At 40.8% G+C, this 23,419-nt stretch overlaps 1 protein-coding gene across 1 annotated transcript in view; it reads right to left on the bottom strand.

The window, feature by feature from the left end:
• Positions 1–23,419, bottom strand: part of pappab (pregnancy-associated plasma protein A, pappalysin 1b) — an 89,060-nt gene that overhangs the window by 16,892 nt on the left and 48,749 nt on the right. The window contains exons 10-17 of the mRNA XM_017451226.3: positions 22,958–23,154; positions 20,046–20,156; positions 9,462–9,597; positions 9,064–9,277; positions 8,599–8,767; positions 1,662–1,845; positions 1,021–1,228; positions 219–387 (exon numbers count right to left, since the gene is read on the bottom strand). Coding sequence (XP_017306715.1) covers positions 219–387; positions 1,021–1,228; positions 1,662–1,845; positions 8,599–8,767; positions 9,064–9,277; positions 9,462–9,597; positions 20,046–20,156; positions 22,958–23,154 — 1,388 coding nt within the window. The remainder of the gene's footprint in view (positions 1–218; positions 388–1,020; positions 1,229–1,661; positions 1,846–8,598; positions 8,768–9,063; positions 9,278–9,461; positions 9,598–20,045; positions 20,157–22,957; positions 23,155–23,419) is intronic.

The raw sequence follows: 23,419 nt of genomic DNA, 5'->3' as shown, positions 1-23,419 counted from the left end.
TATAAATAGAATAACCAACGCTCAGAGACTGTGTAGACCAAGACAGATTGCGTCAGACAGATTGGGATGCTCTTTATTAACACAACATGAAATGAAAAAATTAAAGAGGAAGCTTCAAGAAAACCAAGCAAATGCTGAGCAAATTGTAAATGAGAAAATTCTGACAAAGTCAAGTTTGAGAGGTGCCAGATCTGTTTGCAGGGGCTGTGTTCTCTCACCATGTGATTGGCCTCGGGACAGATCAGCCAGCACTCGCTATTGAACTGGAAGCCATTAGTACATTCGTAGCTGCCATGGAAGACTGGTGGTGGTGGCTCACACGCCACTGGCACACACATGCCCAGTTGCCAGGTACCATTCTCCGTACACTGTCTTGTGAACGACCGTCTGAAGATGAATGAATAAATGAATGAATAAAGCCCAATTTACACCAAACACAGGTCAAACCACTTTCAGTCTCACTTGGCAGAAAAACTGTCTACTCCCACATCTTTTTTGTTCAGTTACCCAAGACCACACTCCTAATTCACACCTCTAAGAAACAATTTAGAATTTACAATTTCAATCAATTTAGAATCTAACAATTCTAAACATGTGAGAGGCAAGTGTACTTGCATAATAAACTGTAAGAGCCAATCATGTTCCAATGTGTGAATGTAGGCCAAGCAGCAACCATGGTTAGTGGAGCATGTAGCATTGGGGGAGTTTTTATTTTACATAAAGTCTTTTTTGTTTGTTTTTGTTTTTCCCTGGATTTCTTAATTAGAATGAAGGTAAATTTACTTTGGCACCGTTTAATTTTATCTAATAAATTTTTTGTAGAACTGTGACATAAAAAAGTAATATTCAATAGAGAAAAATACTTGATAATAGCATAGTTATATTGCCTTAACGATAACCAGTCACTGTGTATTAATTAACCATCTATGAATGTAATCACTATTTACAATTTGTACATTAATATAACAACATTGTAATCATAACAGTCAGTTGGTGTCTTCAAAATTAGAGGCGAGTCACCTTTTGGGGTTGTCAGCACTAGGCACATGGTAGCCTGGCTTGCATTTGTACTTGCAGAAAGAGCCAACTTTGAGACCACTGGCATTGCAGCGTTTGGTTTGCAGGATAGCATTGGGGATGGAAGGAGGCATGGGACAGCGCAGCTCACACATAGCCTCTGGGAAGGACCACATGCCATCCTCCATACATGTCAGCACATTATTGCTGCCTAAAAGAAATCATACTTTTCAGCTGGTTCATAATCTGAAAATCAGTGAGCTGGGTGGTGGAATTCCAACAAAATTCCTCTTCCCTAAACATGGAAATTACAGTGTAGCTACCACTTAATGAAACAAACTTGCACATGATTATTATGGTTTCCCAATAGGAGGACTGTGTTTCACATGTATATCAGTTGATATCATAAAAACCTCACTTCCTGCAGTTTAACCTGGTAGTCAATGTGTCATTGAGTTTCCAATAAACTATGCTGGTATACAAAACAACACTATAAATGCAGGATCAATATTAAAAAATGTTATTCAGTCATTAAGTAATTTCAGTTTTTCAATTATTTTTGTGGTTGAATCAGTACAGACATTTACACAGTTGACCTAGTAAACCCAGTGGCTTTCTCGATGGATCTACTGTGCTGTACCCACCTATCAGCTGTGCTGGGTGCATACACTGGAAAGTGCACTTCTTGCCATAAGTGGTGCCCTCAGTGAAGCTGAAGTTAGCCGGGTGCACGTGATACTTGTCTGGGCGTCCGCAGTCCACTGGCTCACAGGACACCTGTTTGTTCCATTTCCCATCAGCACAAGTGAGGGTGGCCATAGAGTCCGACTAAGGAACAAGAGCGAAAAATATCAGCTTTCCCTCTTATACAAGTGTGATAACATCAGTTCGAGGAGCTTTAAGTTCACGCAGAAAAGTATGACAATAATATCCAAAACTAGAAAAAACCCTCCCCATCCTCAATAAAAAAAGTTACTGTGTCTGCGATGGATCTCTTAATGAGAGTGTGCAGGGCCAGCGGTCATTGCAAAAGCGGCCACCAATAATAAATGGCGTGTGTGCAGCGTTTAAAGCTGTCAGGAGCAAAAAGCGGCAGGAGTCAAGGGTCATTTCGCCTGATTTAATAAGTCATTTCAGGAGTGTGGAATGCCTGTAAAGACATTAGCAGAGACCCATCAGAGCTGTTGGAAGATCTGGGCCAGCCAGATTCCCTTTCTTTTTTTTCTGTCCAAACACCACCATTGTCTTCTCTCCCCCCAATGGAACCACAGTGGCAAGCATGCAACAGAGCCTGTCCAACAAATGTCAGTTCACTGATTGTGAAATGGAACAGCAAAATTTCTGCCAAACACAGGCCAACAGCAAGAAGCGGTCTGCTTTGACGGGAAATCATTCGACCTCTAAAGCTTTCTTGCACTGAGGCATCATGGTGACCCTCATGTGTTGCAAAATGCAGTGTTTTATTGGATCATTACAAATTAGCATTTAAGTTTCCAGATCGTTACAAATTTTTATTAAGTAAAAATAAGGAAAAAAAAAAGGTTTTGCACACTGGACAAATCTGAAAAACCCACAGGGCAAGCCATTTATTAATTATACAGTCAGGTCCATAAGTATTTGGACATTTTTTTTGTAACTTTGCCTCTTTACACCACCACAATGGTTTTGAAATGAAGCAATCAAGATGTGATCGAAGTGCAGACTTTCAGCTTTAATTCAAGGGGTTTAACAAGAATATTGCATTAATTATTTATCCATCCATCCATCCATCCATCCATCTTCTATACCGCTTATCCTTCTTCAGAGTCACGGGGAAACTTGGAGCCTATCCCATGATGCATCGGGCACAAGGTGGGGTACACCCTGGACAGGGTGCCAATCCATCGCAGGGCACACACATTAATTATTTATGTCATAGAAATACAGGAAAAGGGACTAGAGACTACATTTCCCATCAGCCACTGCACCTCACCTGACCATGTCACATGACTCTCTGCACCTGTTCTCAAAATCACATCCATCACTATTCCCCTATATAAGCCTCATTCTGTTTCAGCTACATTGCAAAGTAATTGCATGGTTTCCTTTGTGTTCTGTCATTACCAAGCCTTGTTACCTGCCTGTATTGCTATTCTAGTTTTTTGACTTTGGTTACTGTATGATATCCAGTTTGCTGATTGCCTGACACTTTGCCTGCCTTGACTTTATATTTGCCTTACGTATTGGATTTGTTTGCTGGACTTTATATATTAAAACTGCTTAAACTGCATTTGAATCCATCTCAGCCTCTCTGTTTTGACAGAACATGACAATTTCGCAATTACAGCCATTGTCCTTCCATTTTCACAAACCCAAATGTAATTGGACAATCTAATATTATTATAAATATAAGTATTATTTTTAATACTTGGAGGCAAATCCTTTGCCGTCAATGGCTGCCTCAAGTCTGGATCCTATAGACCTCACCAAATACTGAGTTTCCTCCCTTGAGATGCTTTGCCAGGCCTTTACTGCAGCTGCTTCAATTGCTGCTTGTTTGTGAGTCTTTCTGCCTTCAGTTTTGTCTTCAGTAAGTAAAAAGCCTACTCAATTGGGCTATGGTCAAGTGACTGACTTGGCCATTTAAGAAAATTCCATTTCTTTGCCTTAAGAAGCTCTCGGGTTGCTTTTGTGGTATGTTTTGGGTTATTATCCATCTGTACTGTGAAGCGCCATCCGATCTGTTTTGCAGCATTTGACTGACTCTGAGCAGAAAGTATAGCTCTATACACTTCAGAATTCATCCTGTTACTTCTATTAGGAGTCACATCATTAACAAAAGCTAGTAACCCTGTTCCATTGGCATACATGCCCATGCCATAACAATTCCTTTTTAAAATGTTTTATAGCAAAGTCTGAGCTGGCCTTTCTGTACTTGAATGTTACCAGTGGTTTGCATCTTGAGGTAAACTGTCTGTATTTACATTTGTGAAGGCATCTCTTGATTGTAGACTTTGACAATGATATGCCTACCTCCTTCAGAGTGTTCTTGACTTGGCTAGATGTTGTGAAGTTTTTTTTCTTCACCAAAGAATGAATTCTGTGATCATCCACTTTAGTTGTCTTCTGTGGTCTTCCAGGACTTTTGGTGTTTGAGCTCACAAGTGCATTCCTTCTTTTTGAGAATGTACCAAATTATTTATTCTGCCACTCCTGAAGTTTCTGCTAACTGTTTGGTAGGTCTGTTTTTTTTTTTGTTTTGTTTTGTTTTTTTCTCCAGTCTAATTATTCAAATCTATTGTTGTGGTGTACAGAGGCAAAAGTATGAGAATTGTTTCACTGTCAATATACTTATGGATCGGACTGTGTAAATCAATTCATTTTTAACATGTTCATTCAGGGAGGTACATAAAGCTGCTGGTAAATTTAAATTACCAGCAAATAGCAAATAGATAGCAGATAGCAAATTCAATCCATTAAGCCAACAAAACTACTGTGAGCTTCCGGCATATTAAAATGTGGTCTATAGGTTGTCCTGTTGTTTGCTGGGTGTGTGTACACACAAGGTCTATCTCTTTCACTGAAATACAGAATAAAACACACTCCTCTTACACAGATCGCTTAATTTCTTTATGACAAAGGGCCAAAAGACTGGCCATAAAAAAGAGATGTCAGAGATGTTTGTTGAACCAGATTCTGTGAAGCCAAACAGTTTTTGCTGGCAAGGCATAGATTATTGTGGCAAATGTTCTTTTACTCACATCCACAAAACTAAACACAGAAAGGAACTGTATTTTGTGTTGTGTTTTGACCCCAGTCTCTCTCTTTTCTCTCTCTCCATTTTCCCTCTCAAATGGCAGATTTAAGGCAGTCTAGAATGCAGCACAGCTATGGAATCCAATGCTTATCTAATGTTCTGTACCCTCTCAGGAAATATACCAGTACTTAAAACTAAACAAAACAGCAGGAAACAGTTGAAATGCAATCCAGATCCAGCTCCAAAACTTGCCCTCTTTTCTGCTTTTTCCTCTTTTCAACCAAGGGCTCTTATTGAAAACAGCTCAGTGGCGAGACGGTGCAAGCTTTTCCATATTTCACGTGAATATATCCTTGAATATTTCAAGCAGCAAGCAAATCTGTCCTTATGTTGTCCTTATGTTTGTTATATATTCAGACTGATTTAGTTATATATTGAGGAAGCATCACTGTCCTGCTAATAAAACCACCCCAAGGAGAAGAAATACATAAAACAGGCATCAGAGGATCCCCTCCGCAGACCCCTTCAAACTCCAGTTACAACTTTCTATCTTGTTTCAAAGCCAAGCCCCACACTGTATCAACAGCCATTAAACAAACAAGCCGAGCTGCAGGGGGTGTCCTGAGGAGAGGGACAACACAAAAACCGTCATCGCTGAAGACAGACAGACACACACACACACACACACACACACACACACACACACACACACACACACACACACACAGACACACACACACACACACACACACACACACACACAATGAGGGGGCTGTTTAAATACCAAACTTAATTTTGCAAAGCATACAAGCACAATGCACACAATGACACACCGAATGACACACAAGTACACAAACATAATGTTCTAGATTTAGAAATCATTGCTCAACAGGCTGTCACTGACTGCCTCCTCCTCCTCCTTCCCTCACAAAGCGAGGAATGGCAACTGGCAACATGTCTGGGTTGGGAAGCGGCGTGGAGTGGAGCAGGGGTGTCTGCGTGCAAGGAGTTTCCTTCTTTTAAAAATTTACAGCTTCTGATTCCTCCTCCACTGAGAATTTAACTACCACTGACTACTGTGCCTAATTCAACACAGATGCCCCTGTTGACTGTTGGACTTTCTTTTGCACCCCACCCCAAGACATTTTCTCTCTTTGGACACACACACACACACACACACACACACACACACACACACACACACACACACGTTTGTCTTACTATCCTTCTGAGGACCTTCCACGGACAATTATTAATACGGTTAACTAAATCACCTAACCTTAACATAAGCAACCAGCCAACTGTCCCCACAAGGTTAAAAATGTCAGATTCTCCTATCCTTATGATGACATTTGGTCCCCACCTATATACAAAAACATGTCACACAAAACACACATAGAGTTGGGGGGGGGGGGGGGGGGGGGGGGGCAAGAGAAGGAAAGTAATCCTTGAACTCTCCATTTGCCTTGCTGGACTGCTGAAATGTTGTTGTTTGTCTAATGATGATTTTCAGGACATGTTCTGCTTTCAATAACACCCTGGCAAAAACAAGTGGTGTGCAGTCAGGATACGGAGGCCACAAATGACACTGCCCTTGCTGTGATGTGGCACCCCGCCACCACCAGAGCAACCAGAACAAAAATTATTCAGTTCCAAAGCTACTTTTTCATCACGCAGACAACACTATGTGGAGCTAACAATGTTTGGTGCTGCTGTTTCTATGTATGGCTTTTATTTTTTATTTTGGAACATTCTAAGTTCCATTATAGCATTAATGGTGAAATTACTAATTTCTCACTGACTGGGCCTTTTAGAAGCAGTCTTTAGTGCTCTCTGGAGACAGCAGATAAGCAGTAATTGCTGTGCTGGGATCAGCACTTTCCCTTTCAGTGCAAGCCCACGGGCACCCTCATACCGTCATCCATCAGGCTCTCTCTCTCTCTCTCACTCTGATTCCTGGCAGGGTTACGGAGTTTCTTCAGGTGAGTTCAAAAACAGGGCAACTGATTATAACCTGCCGCACACTAGCTATATGTTTGTCAAACATGTTTTCATGTTCTCATGTTCTGACCATGCTTTCTTATAAACAGCCACTGGGAATATTGTGCAAATGTTTTTTCCATAGTCACCTATTTTCTTTGTGATTCTGTGCTGAAGTGACATAACTGGGTGTGATGCAGTAGAGTAACAAATGTGATGTTAGAACCAGAGATTGTGCCGTTATTTTAACAGAGGCAGTAGGCTTAAAGATAACTCTCACCTTACATACTTACATACCAGTCCAGACATCTCCCCTGTAAGGGCCCCTGCAACCCCCTGGTTCTGGGCCCCAAATCATAGCGCTGTTATATAAACCAAGGCCTCCCAAAAAGCCGAGAAAATCTGTCTGTTGCCTCTCTCCTCTTTCCTAATGCGTAATAGCTGCTGTACAGAAGCCAAGCCTCTCAGCGGACAGTGGTCTCTGGCAGCAATCAGCCCAAACACCTACATACAGTACTGCCCTTGCATTTGCAAAACATTGTGTGTGTTTTTACACTGTTACTAGTTTTCTACACTATTGTGTTGCATTTTTTTTATTGCTGTGTGTATTTCTTATATTAGCTTTTTAACCAACATAATGCACATACAGAAAAACCACAGCCCTATATTAGATTACATGATTGCATGTTATTGGTCATGCAAGGATGACTTGGTATGGCTTTCTTGATTTAGCATTATGCTAGCAACTCAGTAACAGAAAGGAATTATAGATTGTATTGGGTGGTCAGCCCTGCTGAAAGTCGGACACTCTGTTTGATCTTAAACACAAGAAGTCAGGACTTATCCCTGACAATGTTTTCTCCTTGGACCTGCATTAAACCTGAAAATGCATGTACGTTAGCAAACTTGGCAATGCAAATGCACTCACATTCCAGCATGCATACCCCAGAGTTGTGTGGAGCTTATTGGCAGGAAATTTAACAGACCAGTGCTTATTATTTTGTCTCTAAATGTGTGGCAGAGCTTAACTTTTGCTGTTGCCCTGATGCATGGTTCATGCGATTATTAGACTCTATAACCAAGCAAAAATTTCTCAACAGGTCCTTCTACATACAGTATATCGATTGCCAGATATCACAATTTTGGCCCATATACATATAAATTGTTGAATTTGTGAATGACATACAAACACCATCTTTTTCCAGTCTTCAGATGTTATATAGAAAAGGCTGTATCTTTGCACTGAACAGACAGGGCATATTAAGGTTAAATGCTCGTTAAATTGTAAACTAAAGAAATAATTTTTTTTTAAAAAGCATAAGAGGAAGCATGTCAGGGAGGAAGGGTAGATGCTGTGAAATGCTGTGCAAACTTAACAATGCCTCTCACCAAGTTTTGGCTTGCCCAGTGTGTTTTTCCTCCCTCTCTTCCTTGCTCAGTGAATGGAGAACCTTGCTTTTATTTGAGCCACATGGACTGTTCCCATGGTTTCAGACTCCTCAAACAAAGTGGTTTAGGAAGAAAGACATAAACCTGGGGAAAAGCCAGCAGCAGCTCAGAGCCCACCGCCCTGAGTGCCAGCGTTGTTCTCTTCTCTGATAGCTTGCTCCATCCAACCCACGAGATCCATAAAACTCTATTGCTACTCACTCCATAAGCACTTAGTGCATGAGACAAGATTATTGTGGTGTAGGTGTAATAACTTGCATATTCCTGTACATGTGTGCAAATGTGTGTGTGTGTGTGTGTGTGTGTGTGTGTGTGTGTGTGTGTGTGTGTGTGTGTGTGCGCGCATGTGTGTGCTTCAAAAATTTTGAATTGAAAGGTAGGGTCTCCTCGTGACAAAACATAAAACAAGAGCATACCTGTGTTTTGATAATTTCGTCATCTCTATGGGTCTTGAGGGTGTATCCACGGTTGCAGGTGACTGTACAGCGGACACCATTGAAGTAACCCGGACTGCTGCACTTCACCTCTGCGTTATGCACCATAGGCTTCTGGCAGTCAATGGCATCACATGAGTAATGCACACAACTGTAGGTGAAAAGCATAGCATTATGCCTCTTACTCTTATTCTTATTACTGAGTTGAGATTATGTGATAACTAGTTTACCAATATTCAGCATTGAACATCATAAGATACAATTGGTAAAGCTTCATTGGTGTAACCATATACGTGTGTGTGTGAGTGTGTGTGTGTGTGTGTGTGTGTGTGTGTGTGTGTGTGTGTGTGTGTGTGTGTGTGTGTGTGTGTGTGAGAGATAAATCAGCATTGCAGTGAAATCTGATTCTAAATGAGATTTCATTTGTAGTGTCATTGAAATGCTCACCTTTGGCCCATGGGATTATAGATCTCATTGCTTTGACAGCCACTAATTGTGATTGGGTCGAAATACTGGAAGGAACGTAGACCAACTCCAGAAATGGCCACCAGAGCTGATCGGAAGTTCACCACAATAGCCTTGGTCCTGTAGAAAGCCATGCTCAGGTCATGAATCACAGGGATCACTAAAGGATTGTTCCTGCAACTCAACCGCCATTCGCCTGCAAATGATTTGAAACACTGTAAATACTGGCTCATCTGCATTTTAGCACTGAATGGTGCAATGAAGTAGCAAATTGAGATTATTGAACTAAAGGTGTGATGTAAATAATACGTTTAAGATGTATATGGTATATAACCTATAAGATGTTAATGTAAATACATGACAAATGAAGTCAGACAAACCAAGATTATGGAGCTGCTCCTTGGTGTCCACCAGCTGGATGGTGATATTGCTCTGAGTCTGATCACTGTAGATGGTCCCATCTGCGGCCAGGTGAATAATGACAGCAGCAGCTACCATGGGGTGGGAATAGTATGCCTGAGGAGAATGTTAGATAAGCATGCTAGTCATTTAACACCCCCCCCCCCCCCCCAAAAAAAAAAAATAAAAATAAAAAAATAAATAAATAAAATAAAATAAATATATATATAGTTATATAATATTTTATATTGTTATTTTCTTCTTTCTGTAACTTTTATTTATTTCATAATTATTATTTTCCTGTCTTACTATTTTTTTTTTTTTAAAAAAAAGCATTTTAAATGTATGAAAGGCGCTTTATAAATAAAGTTTATTATTTCTGTTATAAATATTTTCCCTTGTTGTAATGGTGCCAAAATTTAGCTTGTTATGAATAACATTTGGGTTGGGATAATGTAAAATATATATTTATATGAGTTATTTGGACTGAGATAAAAAGTATTTAGATTGCTGTGAACAGGATGATAAGTTAAATTTAGTCCTTGTCCTTGTCATTCATCTAAGAGGATGTCAAATGGTTATGTAAATGGCATGCTGCAATATATTGGGTTGAAGCTGTTAGCAGATTTCAAGAAATCCCACAAAGTTTCACTTGGATTTTAGGCCAGTAATCAGGTTTTAGGGATTGTATATCATTAATCTGTGAATGTGCACAAACATAACTGACCAGAGGATGGCCATTCCAGATGCAATAAGCACCATAGAAACCATGGAAGAACAGCAATTTGCAACCATAAAAACTATTAAATTAATATTTGTGATTCTGTAACACTTTATCTGAAGCATACAAACACTAACCCATTCTAACACATTCATAATCATTTCATAAATCTTTCATTAAGCAGTAATGTAAGCAGTCCACCTTTGTCGATTTCGAGTCGAGACCAAGTCCTTAACTAATTGAGTCCAGAAAGTAATTAAATTGAAAAAAAGATTTGAAATTGCAATTGTAATCTCAACACTGAGCTGTAAAATTAATATTTTAACCTTCACAAACCAATGGCAACATAAAGGTAACAAAAAATACCACTATTACATCTTACCTTTGTCATTTAATATTTTTATTTAATGTCATCAGCACCTCAGCTAGTTTCCTATCAAAAAGTACTGAGTACTGAGTAGAGTTACATTCAGCAGCAGGTCATAACAACAACGTTCATGCTTTATTACTGCTTTTATTCTGTTTATGAATGACAACAAACTGCAATTAAATGTAAAATAAAATAGACTTCACTGTATGACATACAGTGAGTCTTATTAAATTTACTGAAGTTACTGAGTGAGTGAAGGATTTTCTCTTTGTCTTTTGTTGTTTGATTAACATTAATGACACAGACAGCAGCAAGTTTATTAGACTGCTGTCACTTTAAGACCTAATGCACAGATCCGATATAATGTATTGACACACCTCAGATTTATTTCCCAACAGTTTACATTCACTTTAGACATAACCGACTGTGTTTGCATGAATACTCGGCCAGGCCTGCATTTTGACATGATGTGTGTGTATTTATTGGACTGTCCAAGCGTAATAAGCCGTTAAAGAGAACACAATTCGGTACTCGCACAATGAGGTGGATTTCTATATGTGCTTCAAGTCTGTACACACAGAAAGCCCCCTGGTCAGGCAGGGAGACATTCATTAATTTCTTGTAATCTTAATTTCATGTTATTATAAAAAAAATTTTTTAGCTTTCTTTTCATGTTACACATGACACAGACTCAACTGTACTCTGAAAAAATCTCCAAAATGTATAAAATGTCAGAGTCCGTGTCAAGGTCGAGTACAAATTTATTCGAGTGTGTGACAAGTGCGACTTCATTCATAATTGGACTCGAGTCCGGACTCAAGTCCGAGTCCGGGACTGAGTACACCAACTCTATTAAGCAGTGCACATAACATTTGATGCCACGTGGGCTTTATACTGTAGTGGCCTTTTTTTTTTAATTATTTTTTTTTTATTGTTATTTATTTTTTTTACTATTTTGTAATGTTTTGTAAAACAAAGATTTAATCGAGAAAACATAGTTTGGGTAACCCAGTTTGTAGCACAGTGCCCAAAATGTTAGCACTTAAGTCAAGTCAATTCGTTCACTTGCACATGGTACACAGAGAGATGGAATGTGACCGGGTTCGCTTCAGAAGGGAGGACGGCAAAGAAACATTGTTCTGATTTTTCCCCTAACTTCTTAGCACAGTTTTAAAGCCAGGCTACTGGAATAGTTCAACCACATTGTGTTGGCACTGAAACATGCTACCTCAGTTGTACGGGCATTAGCTTGTAAGCATGTCGCTTCAAAAAAAAAAAAGGTTCATTAATGGTGCTTTGAGTGACAGTCAAACTCATTTGTAGAGTAACCTTGGTGGTCATGGCTTTCAGACTAGAAAGAAAAGGTGAAACTGATGGACTTCAGTTAGCTAATGTAAGTAGTGTTGCCCAATTAATCAGCGATTTGACTTTCTTTGCTCAGTTGAAAAAGTGAATGTCAATGAAAATGTGTATGAAAAAGTTCAAAGAAATCAGGAACATACTGCTTATTGGAAATGAGATCTTTTTCTGAAAAACTATGAGACCTGGTGTATTGAGCATTTGCGAACATATGAGCTAGCGGGTAAAAAAGGCCATACATTCAAGTCTGTTTGTCAGATAATTGACCAAATGCCATTGTTTGCCTACAAAATTTCAGGCAAACTAATTGTCACAACTAAACCTTTCATTCCAGTGTCTGAGTAATAGAACAACACCTTATCATGCAGCCATACTCATCATGCTTTTGCTGACCTGATGGAGGCTAATTCTTGAATACAGTGGACACAAATGTATTGCCATTTTCAACTATGACCATGCATTACAGGATGTCAGAACAGAGGTAGAGGGATGCAATGTTACAGTGCGGTTGTCTCTGTGAAGTACAGTAGCTAATGATAATTAGAGCTCCAGGAATAGCTTTGTTTTTTGTATTACAGGTTTCCACAATACAGTGAAAATGGAAACAATTATCATTATCAACAATAGACCATAGAGGATCTACCATCCCGGTACAAGCCAGAATAATCTTGTACTGTGACCGTACAGTTTGTCCTTTTGATATTGCACATACTTGGATGTCAAAATTTGTAAGCTACGGTGTAAGAGGTGGTTGTCCTTTTTTAATTGTTAGCCTGTTCTGTTAGCTTAATGATTTGGACAATTACAATATATTGACCATGTATTTGCTTTCCAGGACGAGAAAACCCAGGAGACAGCAGTGACTCTGGTGGCGATTTTCAATGTAGGCCTGCAGGAATTCCCTTCCCACCATGTGTCAGTTATCCTTGAGGATCAGATTATATTGTCTTGGCCAGATGCACCGGTGATTTTGTTTGGACTCATCTATGCTCTCCATTTGAACTACCCTGAGAAATGAAGTGGCTTCTTTGAGTTCAGATTCAACTTGTCCTCTTGAATCTTGATGGGAGAAAGCAGCACAAACCTAAATTACAGGCCTTGAGAAATGAGCTATAGTAAGGTTTTGTTGTTGAAGGTCAGATTCTGAAAGCGTCATTTCCTGAAAATTGCCTTTTGGATGCATGCTAAAAACTGTTAAACAGGTCAGAATACTGTGGTCCCATAGTCACTTTTAGTACAGATTTTTGTGTTGAACTAGGTACTCTGTGCATTATTTTATTGTGGGGTTGAGTTTTTCGTTATGCGTTTCTGTACTGTATGTTTTATTGTTTGGTGTAAGAAAATATTACAATACATTGGAAATAAATCTGTTTGGCACTTTTTTGTGATCCATGTGCCTTTAAAGCTGCCTCCATGTTAACAACGAGTGCCAGACATCACACCAGACATGAGCAGCAGTGAAGCAGGAGTTTCGGCATCGAGTCTATTAAAAAAATTATTTTGTTGCGCTGCTCAAGCTGCTCCCACTGAATTAAACATGTCCTTGGTTTTTACCGTATCAGTTCGAACCCATTTCAGAAAATGTGGATGTTCAAGCGGAAGCAAGTTTGCAAACACGGCTTGAGCAGAACGTTTCACAGTGGTAAGTTTTTATTTTGTAACTCCCTTACCTTTCAGATACAATGTAAATTCTGATGCCCCACTGGTGGGACTAACTATGCTTTACACAACCTTTGTGTATACATAGTTACTCATGCAATATAACTTTGGAAAGCTAGGATTTATTCATGTGATTTGATTGATATAAACCATTTCAAGATTCAGTTACAACATCAGCTACAATCCACATCTGTCAGACCATCAATATACAACAAACACTTAATGAAACTTAGAAAATAATCAAACACACTTACAAGTTCTGATTCAAAAGCACAAGATTGTCAGAGAAAAGTGGGAATTGCCTCACTTTTCAAGAGTAGCCTTTGTGTATAGCCTGCGTTGTACTAACCTAGGTTCAGGAAGCTCTCCTCCATAACATGCGCTGTGCACAAGCAAACGTTTGGGTTGTACTGCTCAGGAACAGCATCATAAATAAACAGTAACCACTGCTTTCATCCATTTTCGTAAGGCTAAAGAAAGAGGTTTTGCATTCACAGTGAAATGGCTGGGTTACGCATGTAACCCTGTTCCCTGGGAAGGGAATGAGACATTACGTTTAGCATAACACTATGGGAGCACCCTCGTGCGCGCAACCAACATCTGAAGCTAGTGTAAAATCATGCCTATTTATAGGCCTGCCGTGATCAGTTGATGTGGCAATTAAGCGTGTTGCGTGATATGTGAACTGTGCCGTCAGCCTCTATTATCTGAAGCGAAGACGCAATTCACAGGCCTACCCCAGTAAGACAAAGCTACGCAACATCTTGTTCCCTTCGCAGGGAACAGGGTTACATGCGTAACCCAGACGTTCCCTTTCAAAGGGAACTCCACGTTGCATTAAGCATAACATTATGGGAACGACAATACCCACTCCCTCATAGCAAGGGTACAGCCTGTTCAAAAAGACCCAAGCCCAAGGGTCACTGCAAGACACTCGAGCCCGGGGCGGAATGAATATTCAGGCTGTAATATCGAATGAATGTGTGTGGCGTAGACCACCCTGCAGCAGCACATACATCCTGTAAGGATACCCCGTTGGACAAAGCCTTCGAGGAGGCGACCGCCCTAGTGGAATGAGCCCTTATGCCCAGAGGCATAGCGAGACTGTGTGCCTCATAAGCGATAGAGATTGCTTCCACTATCCAATTAGAGATGCTTTGACACAGCATCACCTCTACTGTTGCCGCCAAGCAGACCAGCAGCTGCTCCAACTTATGCCACTGGCCGGAGCGGTGATGTAAGTACAGAGAGCCCTTACTGGATACAGCAGGTGCATTCTCTCTTGTTCTGGTGTGAGGAACGGTGGAGGGCAGAAAGCCAGCAACACCACAGGCTGGGCAGCAATTGTAGGCACCTTAGGAATATAATCCGGCCTAGGTTACAGGAAGGCCTTGGGTAATCCAGGGATAAAGTCAAGGCAGGTAGGGGCAATTGAGAGAGCTTGTAGATCTCCTACTCGCTTGAGAGATGTCAGGGCCAGCAGAAGAGCTACCTTTAGAGTCATAAGGTTCTCAGAGGCTGACTCTAAGGGCTCAAATGGGGCACCTAACAGAACTTCCAGGACCACAGAAAGGTCCCAGGAAGGTATGCGTGGCCTGTAGATGGGCCTTAGCCACATGACACCACGCATAAACCTCAAAGTTAGAGGATGTTGCCCCACAGAGACTCCATCAACATGGGTGTGGCTGTCCGAAATGGCAGCCACGTAAACCCTGATTGTAGAAGGAGCCCACCCCGCTGAGAAATGTCTTCATAAGAACTCCAGGACTGTAGCTATTGCGTAGTTCACTGTGTCTACAGTGGATCCCTGCATAAGGGAATCTACCAAGGAGTGCCATCTAGCAGTGATATTATCTCTGAGAACCATATTCGAGCTGGCCAATAAGGTGCTACTAGCAGCAGACATATACTGTCTTGGCAAACTCTCGCTAGAACTTGTGGGAGCAGAGCGATGGGGGAAAAGCATATAGATGTGACCTCGGCCACATGTGCACCATGGCGTCCAGCCCTAATTGTGTGGGAGAAGTGAGGGTGAACCACAGCGGGCAGTGTGTTGTCTCCTCGGAGGCAAACACATGCACTCCCGCTTGGCCAAACCTCCACCATATGGACTCCCCCACTTGTGGATGGAGCCACCAATCCCTGGGCCTCAGCCTCTGCCTTAACAGGATGTCTTCTCCCACATTCCAGTTGCCCAGAATGTACATTGCACACACTGACAAAACATTCCCTCTGCCCAGAGAAGAATTAGTTGTGCCTGCCTGAACAGGGAGCACAGACATAATCCTCCCTGGTGGTCAATATATTAGACCACCGCTGTGTTGTCTGTAAACACATGGTGATCTCTCAATTGAGCAAAAAGGAATTTCAGTGCTAGAAATATGGCCCACATTTCTAGGCAATTTATATGCCGCTCCAGATGAGGGCCGCTCCATAGATTGTGAGCTGGACAGCTGTCTAAGACTGTGCTCCAGCCTGTGAAGGAGGTGTCTGTCATTACCGTCTTGTGCTAAGGAGACACCCCTAGAGTGTGACCCAAGGCTAGAAACTGGGGACACTCAAATTCTCAGAGCACATAGGCAAAACTCAGATGTTTTGTCCTTGGACGAAACTACCAACTTCTCAGCCACCACTGAAACGGTCTCCTGTGCAATAGGCCCAATGGTATGACGTTAGCTGCTGCTGCCATAAGCTCCAGTCGTCTCCCATAGAGACTGGAGGGGATGCCAAGATCCAGCTTTATCGTGCTCAATGTTGATAGGATTGACCCTATGCATGCTGGGGATAGAAATGCCCTCATTGTAGTAGAATCCTTATAACCCCTAGAAAAGTTGTCCACTGCAGTGGAGAAAGCATACTTTTCTGAGGTTCAACCTGAGCCCCAAGCTCTTCATGTGGGTGAGAACAACATCTCGATGTTGAACTGCCGGTTCCCTGGATCGTGCTAGAATTAACTAGTCATCCAGGTAGTTTAGTACATGCCCTGGAGTCACAATGGAGCCAGAATTATATCCATGCATTTTGTGAAGGTGCGAGGGGATAAAGCTAGCAATATTTCTATGTGGAAATATGCACCTTTTAGATCTATCATCAAAACCAGTTCTCAAACTGAATCTGTGGAATGATAAGTTTGGGCATCAGCATCTTGAACCTGTATGTCCAAAGAGTACGGTTTAGATGACGCAGATCTAAAATTGGCCGCATACTCCTATATTTTTTGCGGACCAGGAAATAACGGCTGTAGAAACCTCCCTCCCTCAGGGAACAGGGTACATGTTCTATGGTCCCTTTGTCCAAGAGGGATCTTACTTCCTGTACTAACATCAGGCTCTGGTCTGTGCTGACTACTGTGGTGAGCACACCTCTGAACCGGGGGGGTCGAGCTCTAAACTGGACCCGGTAAACCGGTAATTCCACATTCTATTGGAGGGAAAGCATCAGATTTTTGTTGCCTGTGACAGCTCGCTGACCAGAGAACACTGAAAACTTGAGAGAGCCTTGGCTATGGGAGGCCCTACAGTAGCATTGGGAGATAACTTCCCTAACAACCTCATGTCCCCTGATATGTCCCTCCACAGCCCCTCAGGACCGCTCCTCTTTGGCCTTTATGACCATTCTCAGATCTGGCCTAGTAGCAGGCCGCGACTGTGGCCGCCCGGTTCCCCTGGCTGTCTGCAGGGGTTGGCAGGCTGCCATATTCACCTTCTGTGTCTCCCTCACACTAGTGCACCACTTGTGGATGCCCGGGTGAACGCGACACAACAGGGAAGGAACTGGCTGAATGCCGCCATATGTCAAGCTCACTAAGCAGGACTGCTTGGTAGGCCTGCAACACTGTCATTGTCTTAGTGACCCATAAGCAAGACTACTATTGCATAGGCCTTGCCCACCGCGGTGGCCTTACACGGTGGCTTGGATGGCAAAGTCGGCCCCCCTAAATTATTCATTCCCCACGCTGGCCAAATAATCCAACATCGTGGGGTTATAAATACGGCTTATGCATGGTTTTCCCCCAGAAGCCTGAAATTTTGTCATGCACTTCTGGAAGAAAGGGGAGTTTTCTGCAGTGTGAGGGATTTACTTTCACTGGGGAGAAAAAGCATATCCAGCTTTAGTAATCACTTCATGCAGCTCTTTATATGCTGCTCTCAGATTTTAGCACATGCTTCTGGCTCCTTGGAGTCAGAAAGGAATTATTACTATTATTATTATTATTTTTATTTTTGGCTTTCCATAGTGGAAGGAGGAGCCACGAAGCGAGCTCAAAAATCCAGTGGAGAGCTGGACCCGGACGACAGAGCAGGAGATAGAGCAGCGCTTGTCTCCGGCTCCTGTTCCAGATCCATAGGAGATCCCCTAGACCTGAGATGGCTATCTGCCTCGGCAGTGGCCGGCCCAGATCCACGAGGCCCTGAAACCCAACTCGCTTTGGCTTCTGGGAAGAGAGCGAGTCGCGAGCGGAGCTGCCTAATATAGGCGTTACAATGTGCAGCCTCTCGAGGGCTGCCATCGCATGCTCCAACTCTAGACACTTCACACAGAAAGTGTGCACTACTCCCCATGATAAAATGGGAGCAAGGCGTAACACACTTCCTGAATTCTCTCACTCATATTTTTCCCTCTCGCTCATTCCTTTTTTTTTCTTCTTTTTTTTAAAGGGACAGAAAAGTCCAGAGATTTTGAGAAAAGATAGAGAGAAAATGAAGCGTCTTTCTGTTTCTTTACACAACAACCGATGTGCAGTCTCGCTGAAGATAATAAGGCTGACGGAGCGGTTCACAGGTGCCATATATATCATGGGATGCGCTTAATTGCCACGTCACCTGATCATGGCGGGCCTATACATAGGCATGATTTTACACAAGCTTCAGATGCCGGTCGGGCACACAAGGACACTCCCATAGTGTTATGCTAAATGCAACATGGAGTTCCCTTTGAAAGGGAACACACAGTGTCTCTGCGACATGGCGCCTGAATTCACTGAAGCCTCGCGTTCTTTTTCTATGGCTTCCTTTGGGCAGTATTATGCTGATATTGCACGGTGTGACGTAGAGAAATTACGGAAGTAATATCTAGACTTCGAACAAAGCATTTCGGGCAGGTCTGGAGCAGTGTTCTCTGTTAGATAGAATAAATCCCTTTGGGGGAAAATATGATTTTTGGGACTTTGCAGACGTTATACATACACAAACAGATACATTACACTCCCAAATAGATTAAAAAAAAAAAAAAAAAAACATGAAAAATTATGACCCTTTTAAGTTATTTCAGACATTGTTGTTTGTATTGTGTTAATGCAACTTAAAGGGTTTAAGGCAATCAGTTTCCTCAAGTTAACTGAGTTGCCACAACTAAGTTTAAAGTTGTCAAAACTAGAATGTAGTGATAAATAATAATATAAGAAAACTGAGTAAGTAAAATTTAAATAGTAGCCTTTGTGCAAAGTAGATGCATTTAAGTTAATGTTACTCAAGTCATATAAATCAAATAACTTAACTGAGTTGATAATCTTAACTTTATTTACTCAAATTACTTAACTTGTAAATACTTGTTACTTTTACTCAATTAAAAAAAGTTATATATGCTTTAATTGTTTGAGGTAATAAACTTAAATGATTTAAGGCAATCAGTTTCCTCAAACAGTTTGAATTGAACTAACTTATCAGCTTTTACAGCTGAATGAATAGGAATGGTGTGAACAATTAATAGAAGATGTTTCAAAGCATCTATTGTGCTATTAGGAAAGACAAGCAAATAACTAAAAAAAACAAACATTGCACACCCATTCACACACTACAGACAATTTGCAAAGGCCAGTCAGCCTACAATGCATGTCTTTGGACTGAGGGAGGAAATGCAGAGGAAACCCCCAAAGCACAGGGAGACCATGCAAAATAACAAACACAGACAGGAGGCAGGATTTGAATCCTCCAATCCTGGAGGTGTGAGGCAAACATACTAACCACTAAGCCACCGTGCAGTCAATCCATAATCATAATTGATGATTTTTCTTTCTTTCATTCTTTCATGTAAAGACAAGATCATAGTACATAAAACCTCTAATGTCAGTTCACATAAGCATAGGTCCAATAAATCATATGCCTTTCAGAAATTCTCCAGCACTGCTTTATTCATATGTTAAAAGTGTGGCTTGTGTATACTTCAAATAAAGTGTTACTGACTTCATGTAAAAATAGTTGCTCACCAAATTGGAATATTGTCGTGCCCTTCTTCTTTTAAATAATTGGTGAGTTGAAAAACAAGTCAAGATATATCTAGATCAAAAACTGATTATTGTCTGTCTCCTGTAGTCTCTGAGTTTTGCCAGTATTTACTCATTACTTAATAAAGCATTGCTTGAAATTGATGAGATAAATTATTGCAGAAAGCCTAAATGTTCTTGTGGTTATCAGATTTTATTGTACACATATTTAGTCACTCCACTCTATATTTTACCTTTAACCTGTACTGCGTATTCCAGCTGTGCCGCTGTGATTCCTCACATGGAAACCAGGCATACTGAGACACCCCACCATCAGACAGGTCAAACACCTTCGACAGACAGCTCTGAAAGAACACACACACTATTAACACTCTGCATTTTCACATCAATGTTCACTCCTTGATGTATTAAATGTAGCAACAGCCTCAATCAGCAAGAAATCAAGTGAAGCAATGTAATGACATACTGATTGAGGCCGTTGCTATATTTCAACATTACAGCACAGGTTCAAAATAAATTCATTACCTAAAGAGGGACACTCCAGTAAATATGGGAACTGCAAGGCTGTGTTTCCCTTATCAAGATATTTTAGACCATCTGGGAGTTATAATTAAGCAGAAACCCAGCAAGTTTCACCATTGCCCCTGCTCATCAAAAAGCCAGCAAAATGGGGCAGGGGGTGATGACGTGAACCCTCTCATTCTCTCACTGTGTGCACTTCAGAGGTTGTATGTTTCAGATGTCTTGGATTAAGCACAAAGTTCTAGACATCCAGTTACAGGAATTTGTTTTTGACAAGAAATTGCTCAAATGTGACCCTACATTGTAGGGATAATGGAACTTAAAGTCCCTAAAAAACTTGTGGTCTGTTTTAAAGCCAAATATTTCCAAGAAGCATAAACAATTCACGTTGGACTCAATAAAGATTAAGATGATTCCTTATAAAGAATAACTCAATCTGACTTATTCAATTCATCTGACATTTGCAAGCAGCATGTCAATTACACCAGAAGCTTACAGAAAACCTGAAGATTTGAACCCACTGAACCCAAGTGTGGGGTGACAGCAGTGAGACGCTAGGTGACACTGGAGAGCCACATGGTTCTCATGATTGTAAATGACACTAATTATGCATAGTGTGTGTGTGTGTGTGTGTGTGTGTGTGTGTGTGTGTGTGTGTGTGTGTGTGTGTAACAGGAGCAGTGGGAACGGTCGGGCTGTCTGCTGTCTCTGCACAATGGATGTCCCCAGTATTTTTGGAGTAGTTTATGGTGGAGTGTTTCTGCCCCATCAGCAGTACAGCGACTATCTGGCCTTTACACTGTGTCCATTTTTTCCTTCCACCCACCAACACACCCACGCACACACATGCATACACGCACACACACACGCACGCACACACACACACACAGTCTATAAGTACCAGCAATGTGTATGGATTCTGCACTCATAAACTTGTAAATTATTTAATGCAGTACACATCAATACAATATCAAACTTACTAAAAAGTTGGAATCTGAATCACAAGCAGCAAACTAGAGTAAAATTAATAACCTCATACTATAACATAGTACACTGTGTCCATCCCTCTAGAGCAAGGAGTACTCAACTAAAATTTGTGAAGGTCCAATTACATAAAATTCCATGCTTGCAAAGGTTTAGACAAGCACATAACATAAACAAATTATTACAACAACTACCTTTTAATGCTTAGCTATAAATAAGAATATTACATGGGCATGTTTTGGGTTTTTTTGCACTGATGCTTCACATTAACACTTTTGACTAGCGACGTGGATTCTGAACAGATGAGGCATCTGTTTTGAACTTAAAGTAGAGAATAAACACGTACTCCTTTGTTCATTCATCTTTAAACATTCCTTTTTCATCAGCTTTTTTTAATAAACCATGTCAAAATCTGTGAAAGTCTCTGAAACCTCTTTTCTTTCTTGATGAGCTGCCTACAGGTGAACCATTTGCATAGATGCATGTGATTGAATAAGCTGCAGTTGGATCGGTTTGCTGGGTCCCCAAGCAGATGGCTGTCTGTCATTTGATTACCCCTGCTTCTATAGGAACCTTAAATAACACTTTATTAGACCACTGTAGACACTCAACAAGCCATATATAGACCATTAGCATAGTGCCAGATGACACTATCAACTAATTCTAAACAATAAGTCAACAGTTTATGGTTAATGTTACACATTGCATTGAATATCAACAATTTTATTACTCTTTTCATGGCTCAGGTTATGGTACTCAGTGTTTATTAGATTACCTGTAGATTTTCAACTCATCCCTAACACAATTGGCCCAGCACTATAAATCCTGCACAGCATGGTGAGAATAGTTATCTGGCATGATTAATTCAGGAGAGTAATTTTGTTTTTTTGTTTTTTGTTTTTTAGTGTAGGGGCCATTTTTTGCTTTGAAAACAACATAAAATAGAGAAAAAGAGTAGGTATAATGGCCAAGAAATGTCAACAATACATATTGAAATATCCAGGGATTAATACAGATCAGTTTTCAGCCATCTGTTGCCAGTGTTTTGCAGTCCATCTTTTGCCAATGTTAAACAGTGAGTTTAAAATGACATATTCAATCAAATTTATTTTTATTTGTATAGCACTTTTAACAGTAGACATTGTCACAAAGCAGCTTTACAAGCATTTGGATGTAGATTTAGATTCCAAGTGGGAAAGCCAGAAGCAACAGTGGCAAGGAAAATCTCCCTGAGACAACATACCATAACATCACACCGAATAATGGGATTATAATTTATTACTTTTCACAAGTGTATACTCTTCACAACTGTATGTCAAAAAGTACTAAATATGGTGAAAGGATGTATAAGTCTACATTTTGCAAGTAAAATTATCCAGATTTCTCAGCATCTGCAGAGTAAGATTATTATTAAAAGGCATGACTGGATTCACTGTCAGGGACCAGAGTGAGACCTCACACATTTTGACTTACTTGAAACCCATTGAAGCAGCTTCAATCACTCTCAAAACTATATAAGCCACTTTGGTCCAAAACCAACTTTAATTGCTATGTGTGTGTGTGTGCGCGCATGTGTGTTTCTGTGTGTGTGTGTGTGTGTGTGTGTGTGTGTGTGTGTGTGTGTGTGTGATCTTGTCACCTTTGTCACAGCAGGATACCCAGCAGCCACCTCTGCAGGACAATGTACTCTGTGCTCATTGGAAACCTCCACCCCTGTGGCCCACTGGTCCAGGAAACCACTGGGTGTGTAGAGCCCACAGTCCCTCACACTTGTCTCCCGCTCAAAGTCCTCACAAAGACCGTCACCATCATAGAAGTAGCAAAGACTGGGCTCATCTACATGAGAGAAAAAACACAGATAGAGCAAATGTACAGCTAATGTACATTGGCAGAAAGAGTGACAAAAAAATATCATACCTTGACAAATTCTAAACAGATTCTGTGGTTTTTGGATGTGTTAAAATCTTACTGACTCCCTGCATCACAGGTTTCTAACTAGTGCATTTTTATGCAGCCCATTTTTTTTTTTTTTTTTTTTTTTAGCAGTGAATACAGTTGCTGTACTAACATACAGAAGTATTTCCACAAGTATTTCTGTACA

This window comes from Ictalurus punctatus, chromosome 22, assembly GCF_001660625.3.
Source record: "Ictalurus punctatus breed USDA103 chromosome 22, Coco_2.0, whole genome shotgun sequence".
NCBI classification, from domain to species: Eukaryota; Metazoa; Chordata; class Actinopteri; order Siluriformes; family Ictaluridae; genus Ictalurus; species Ictalurus punctatus.
Note: the sequence above shows the minus strand (reverse complement) of the source record. Positions and strands in the feature narration are given on the sequence as shown.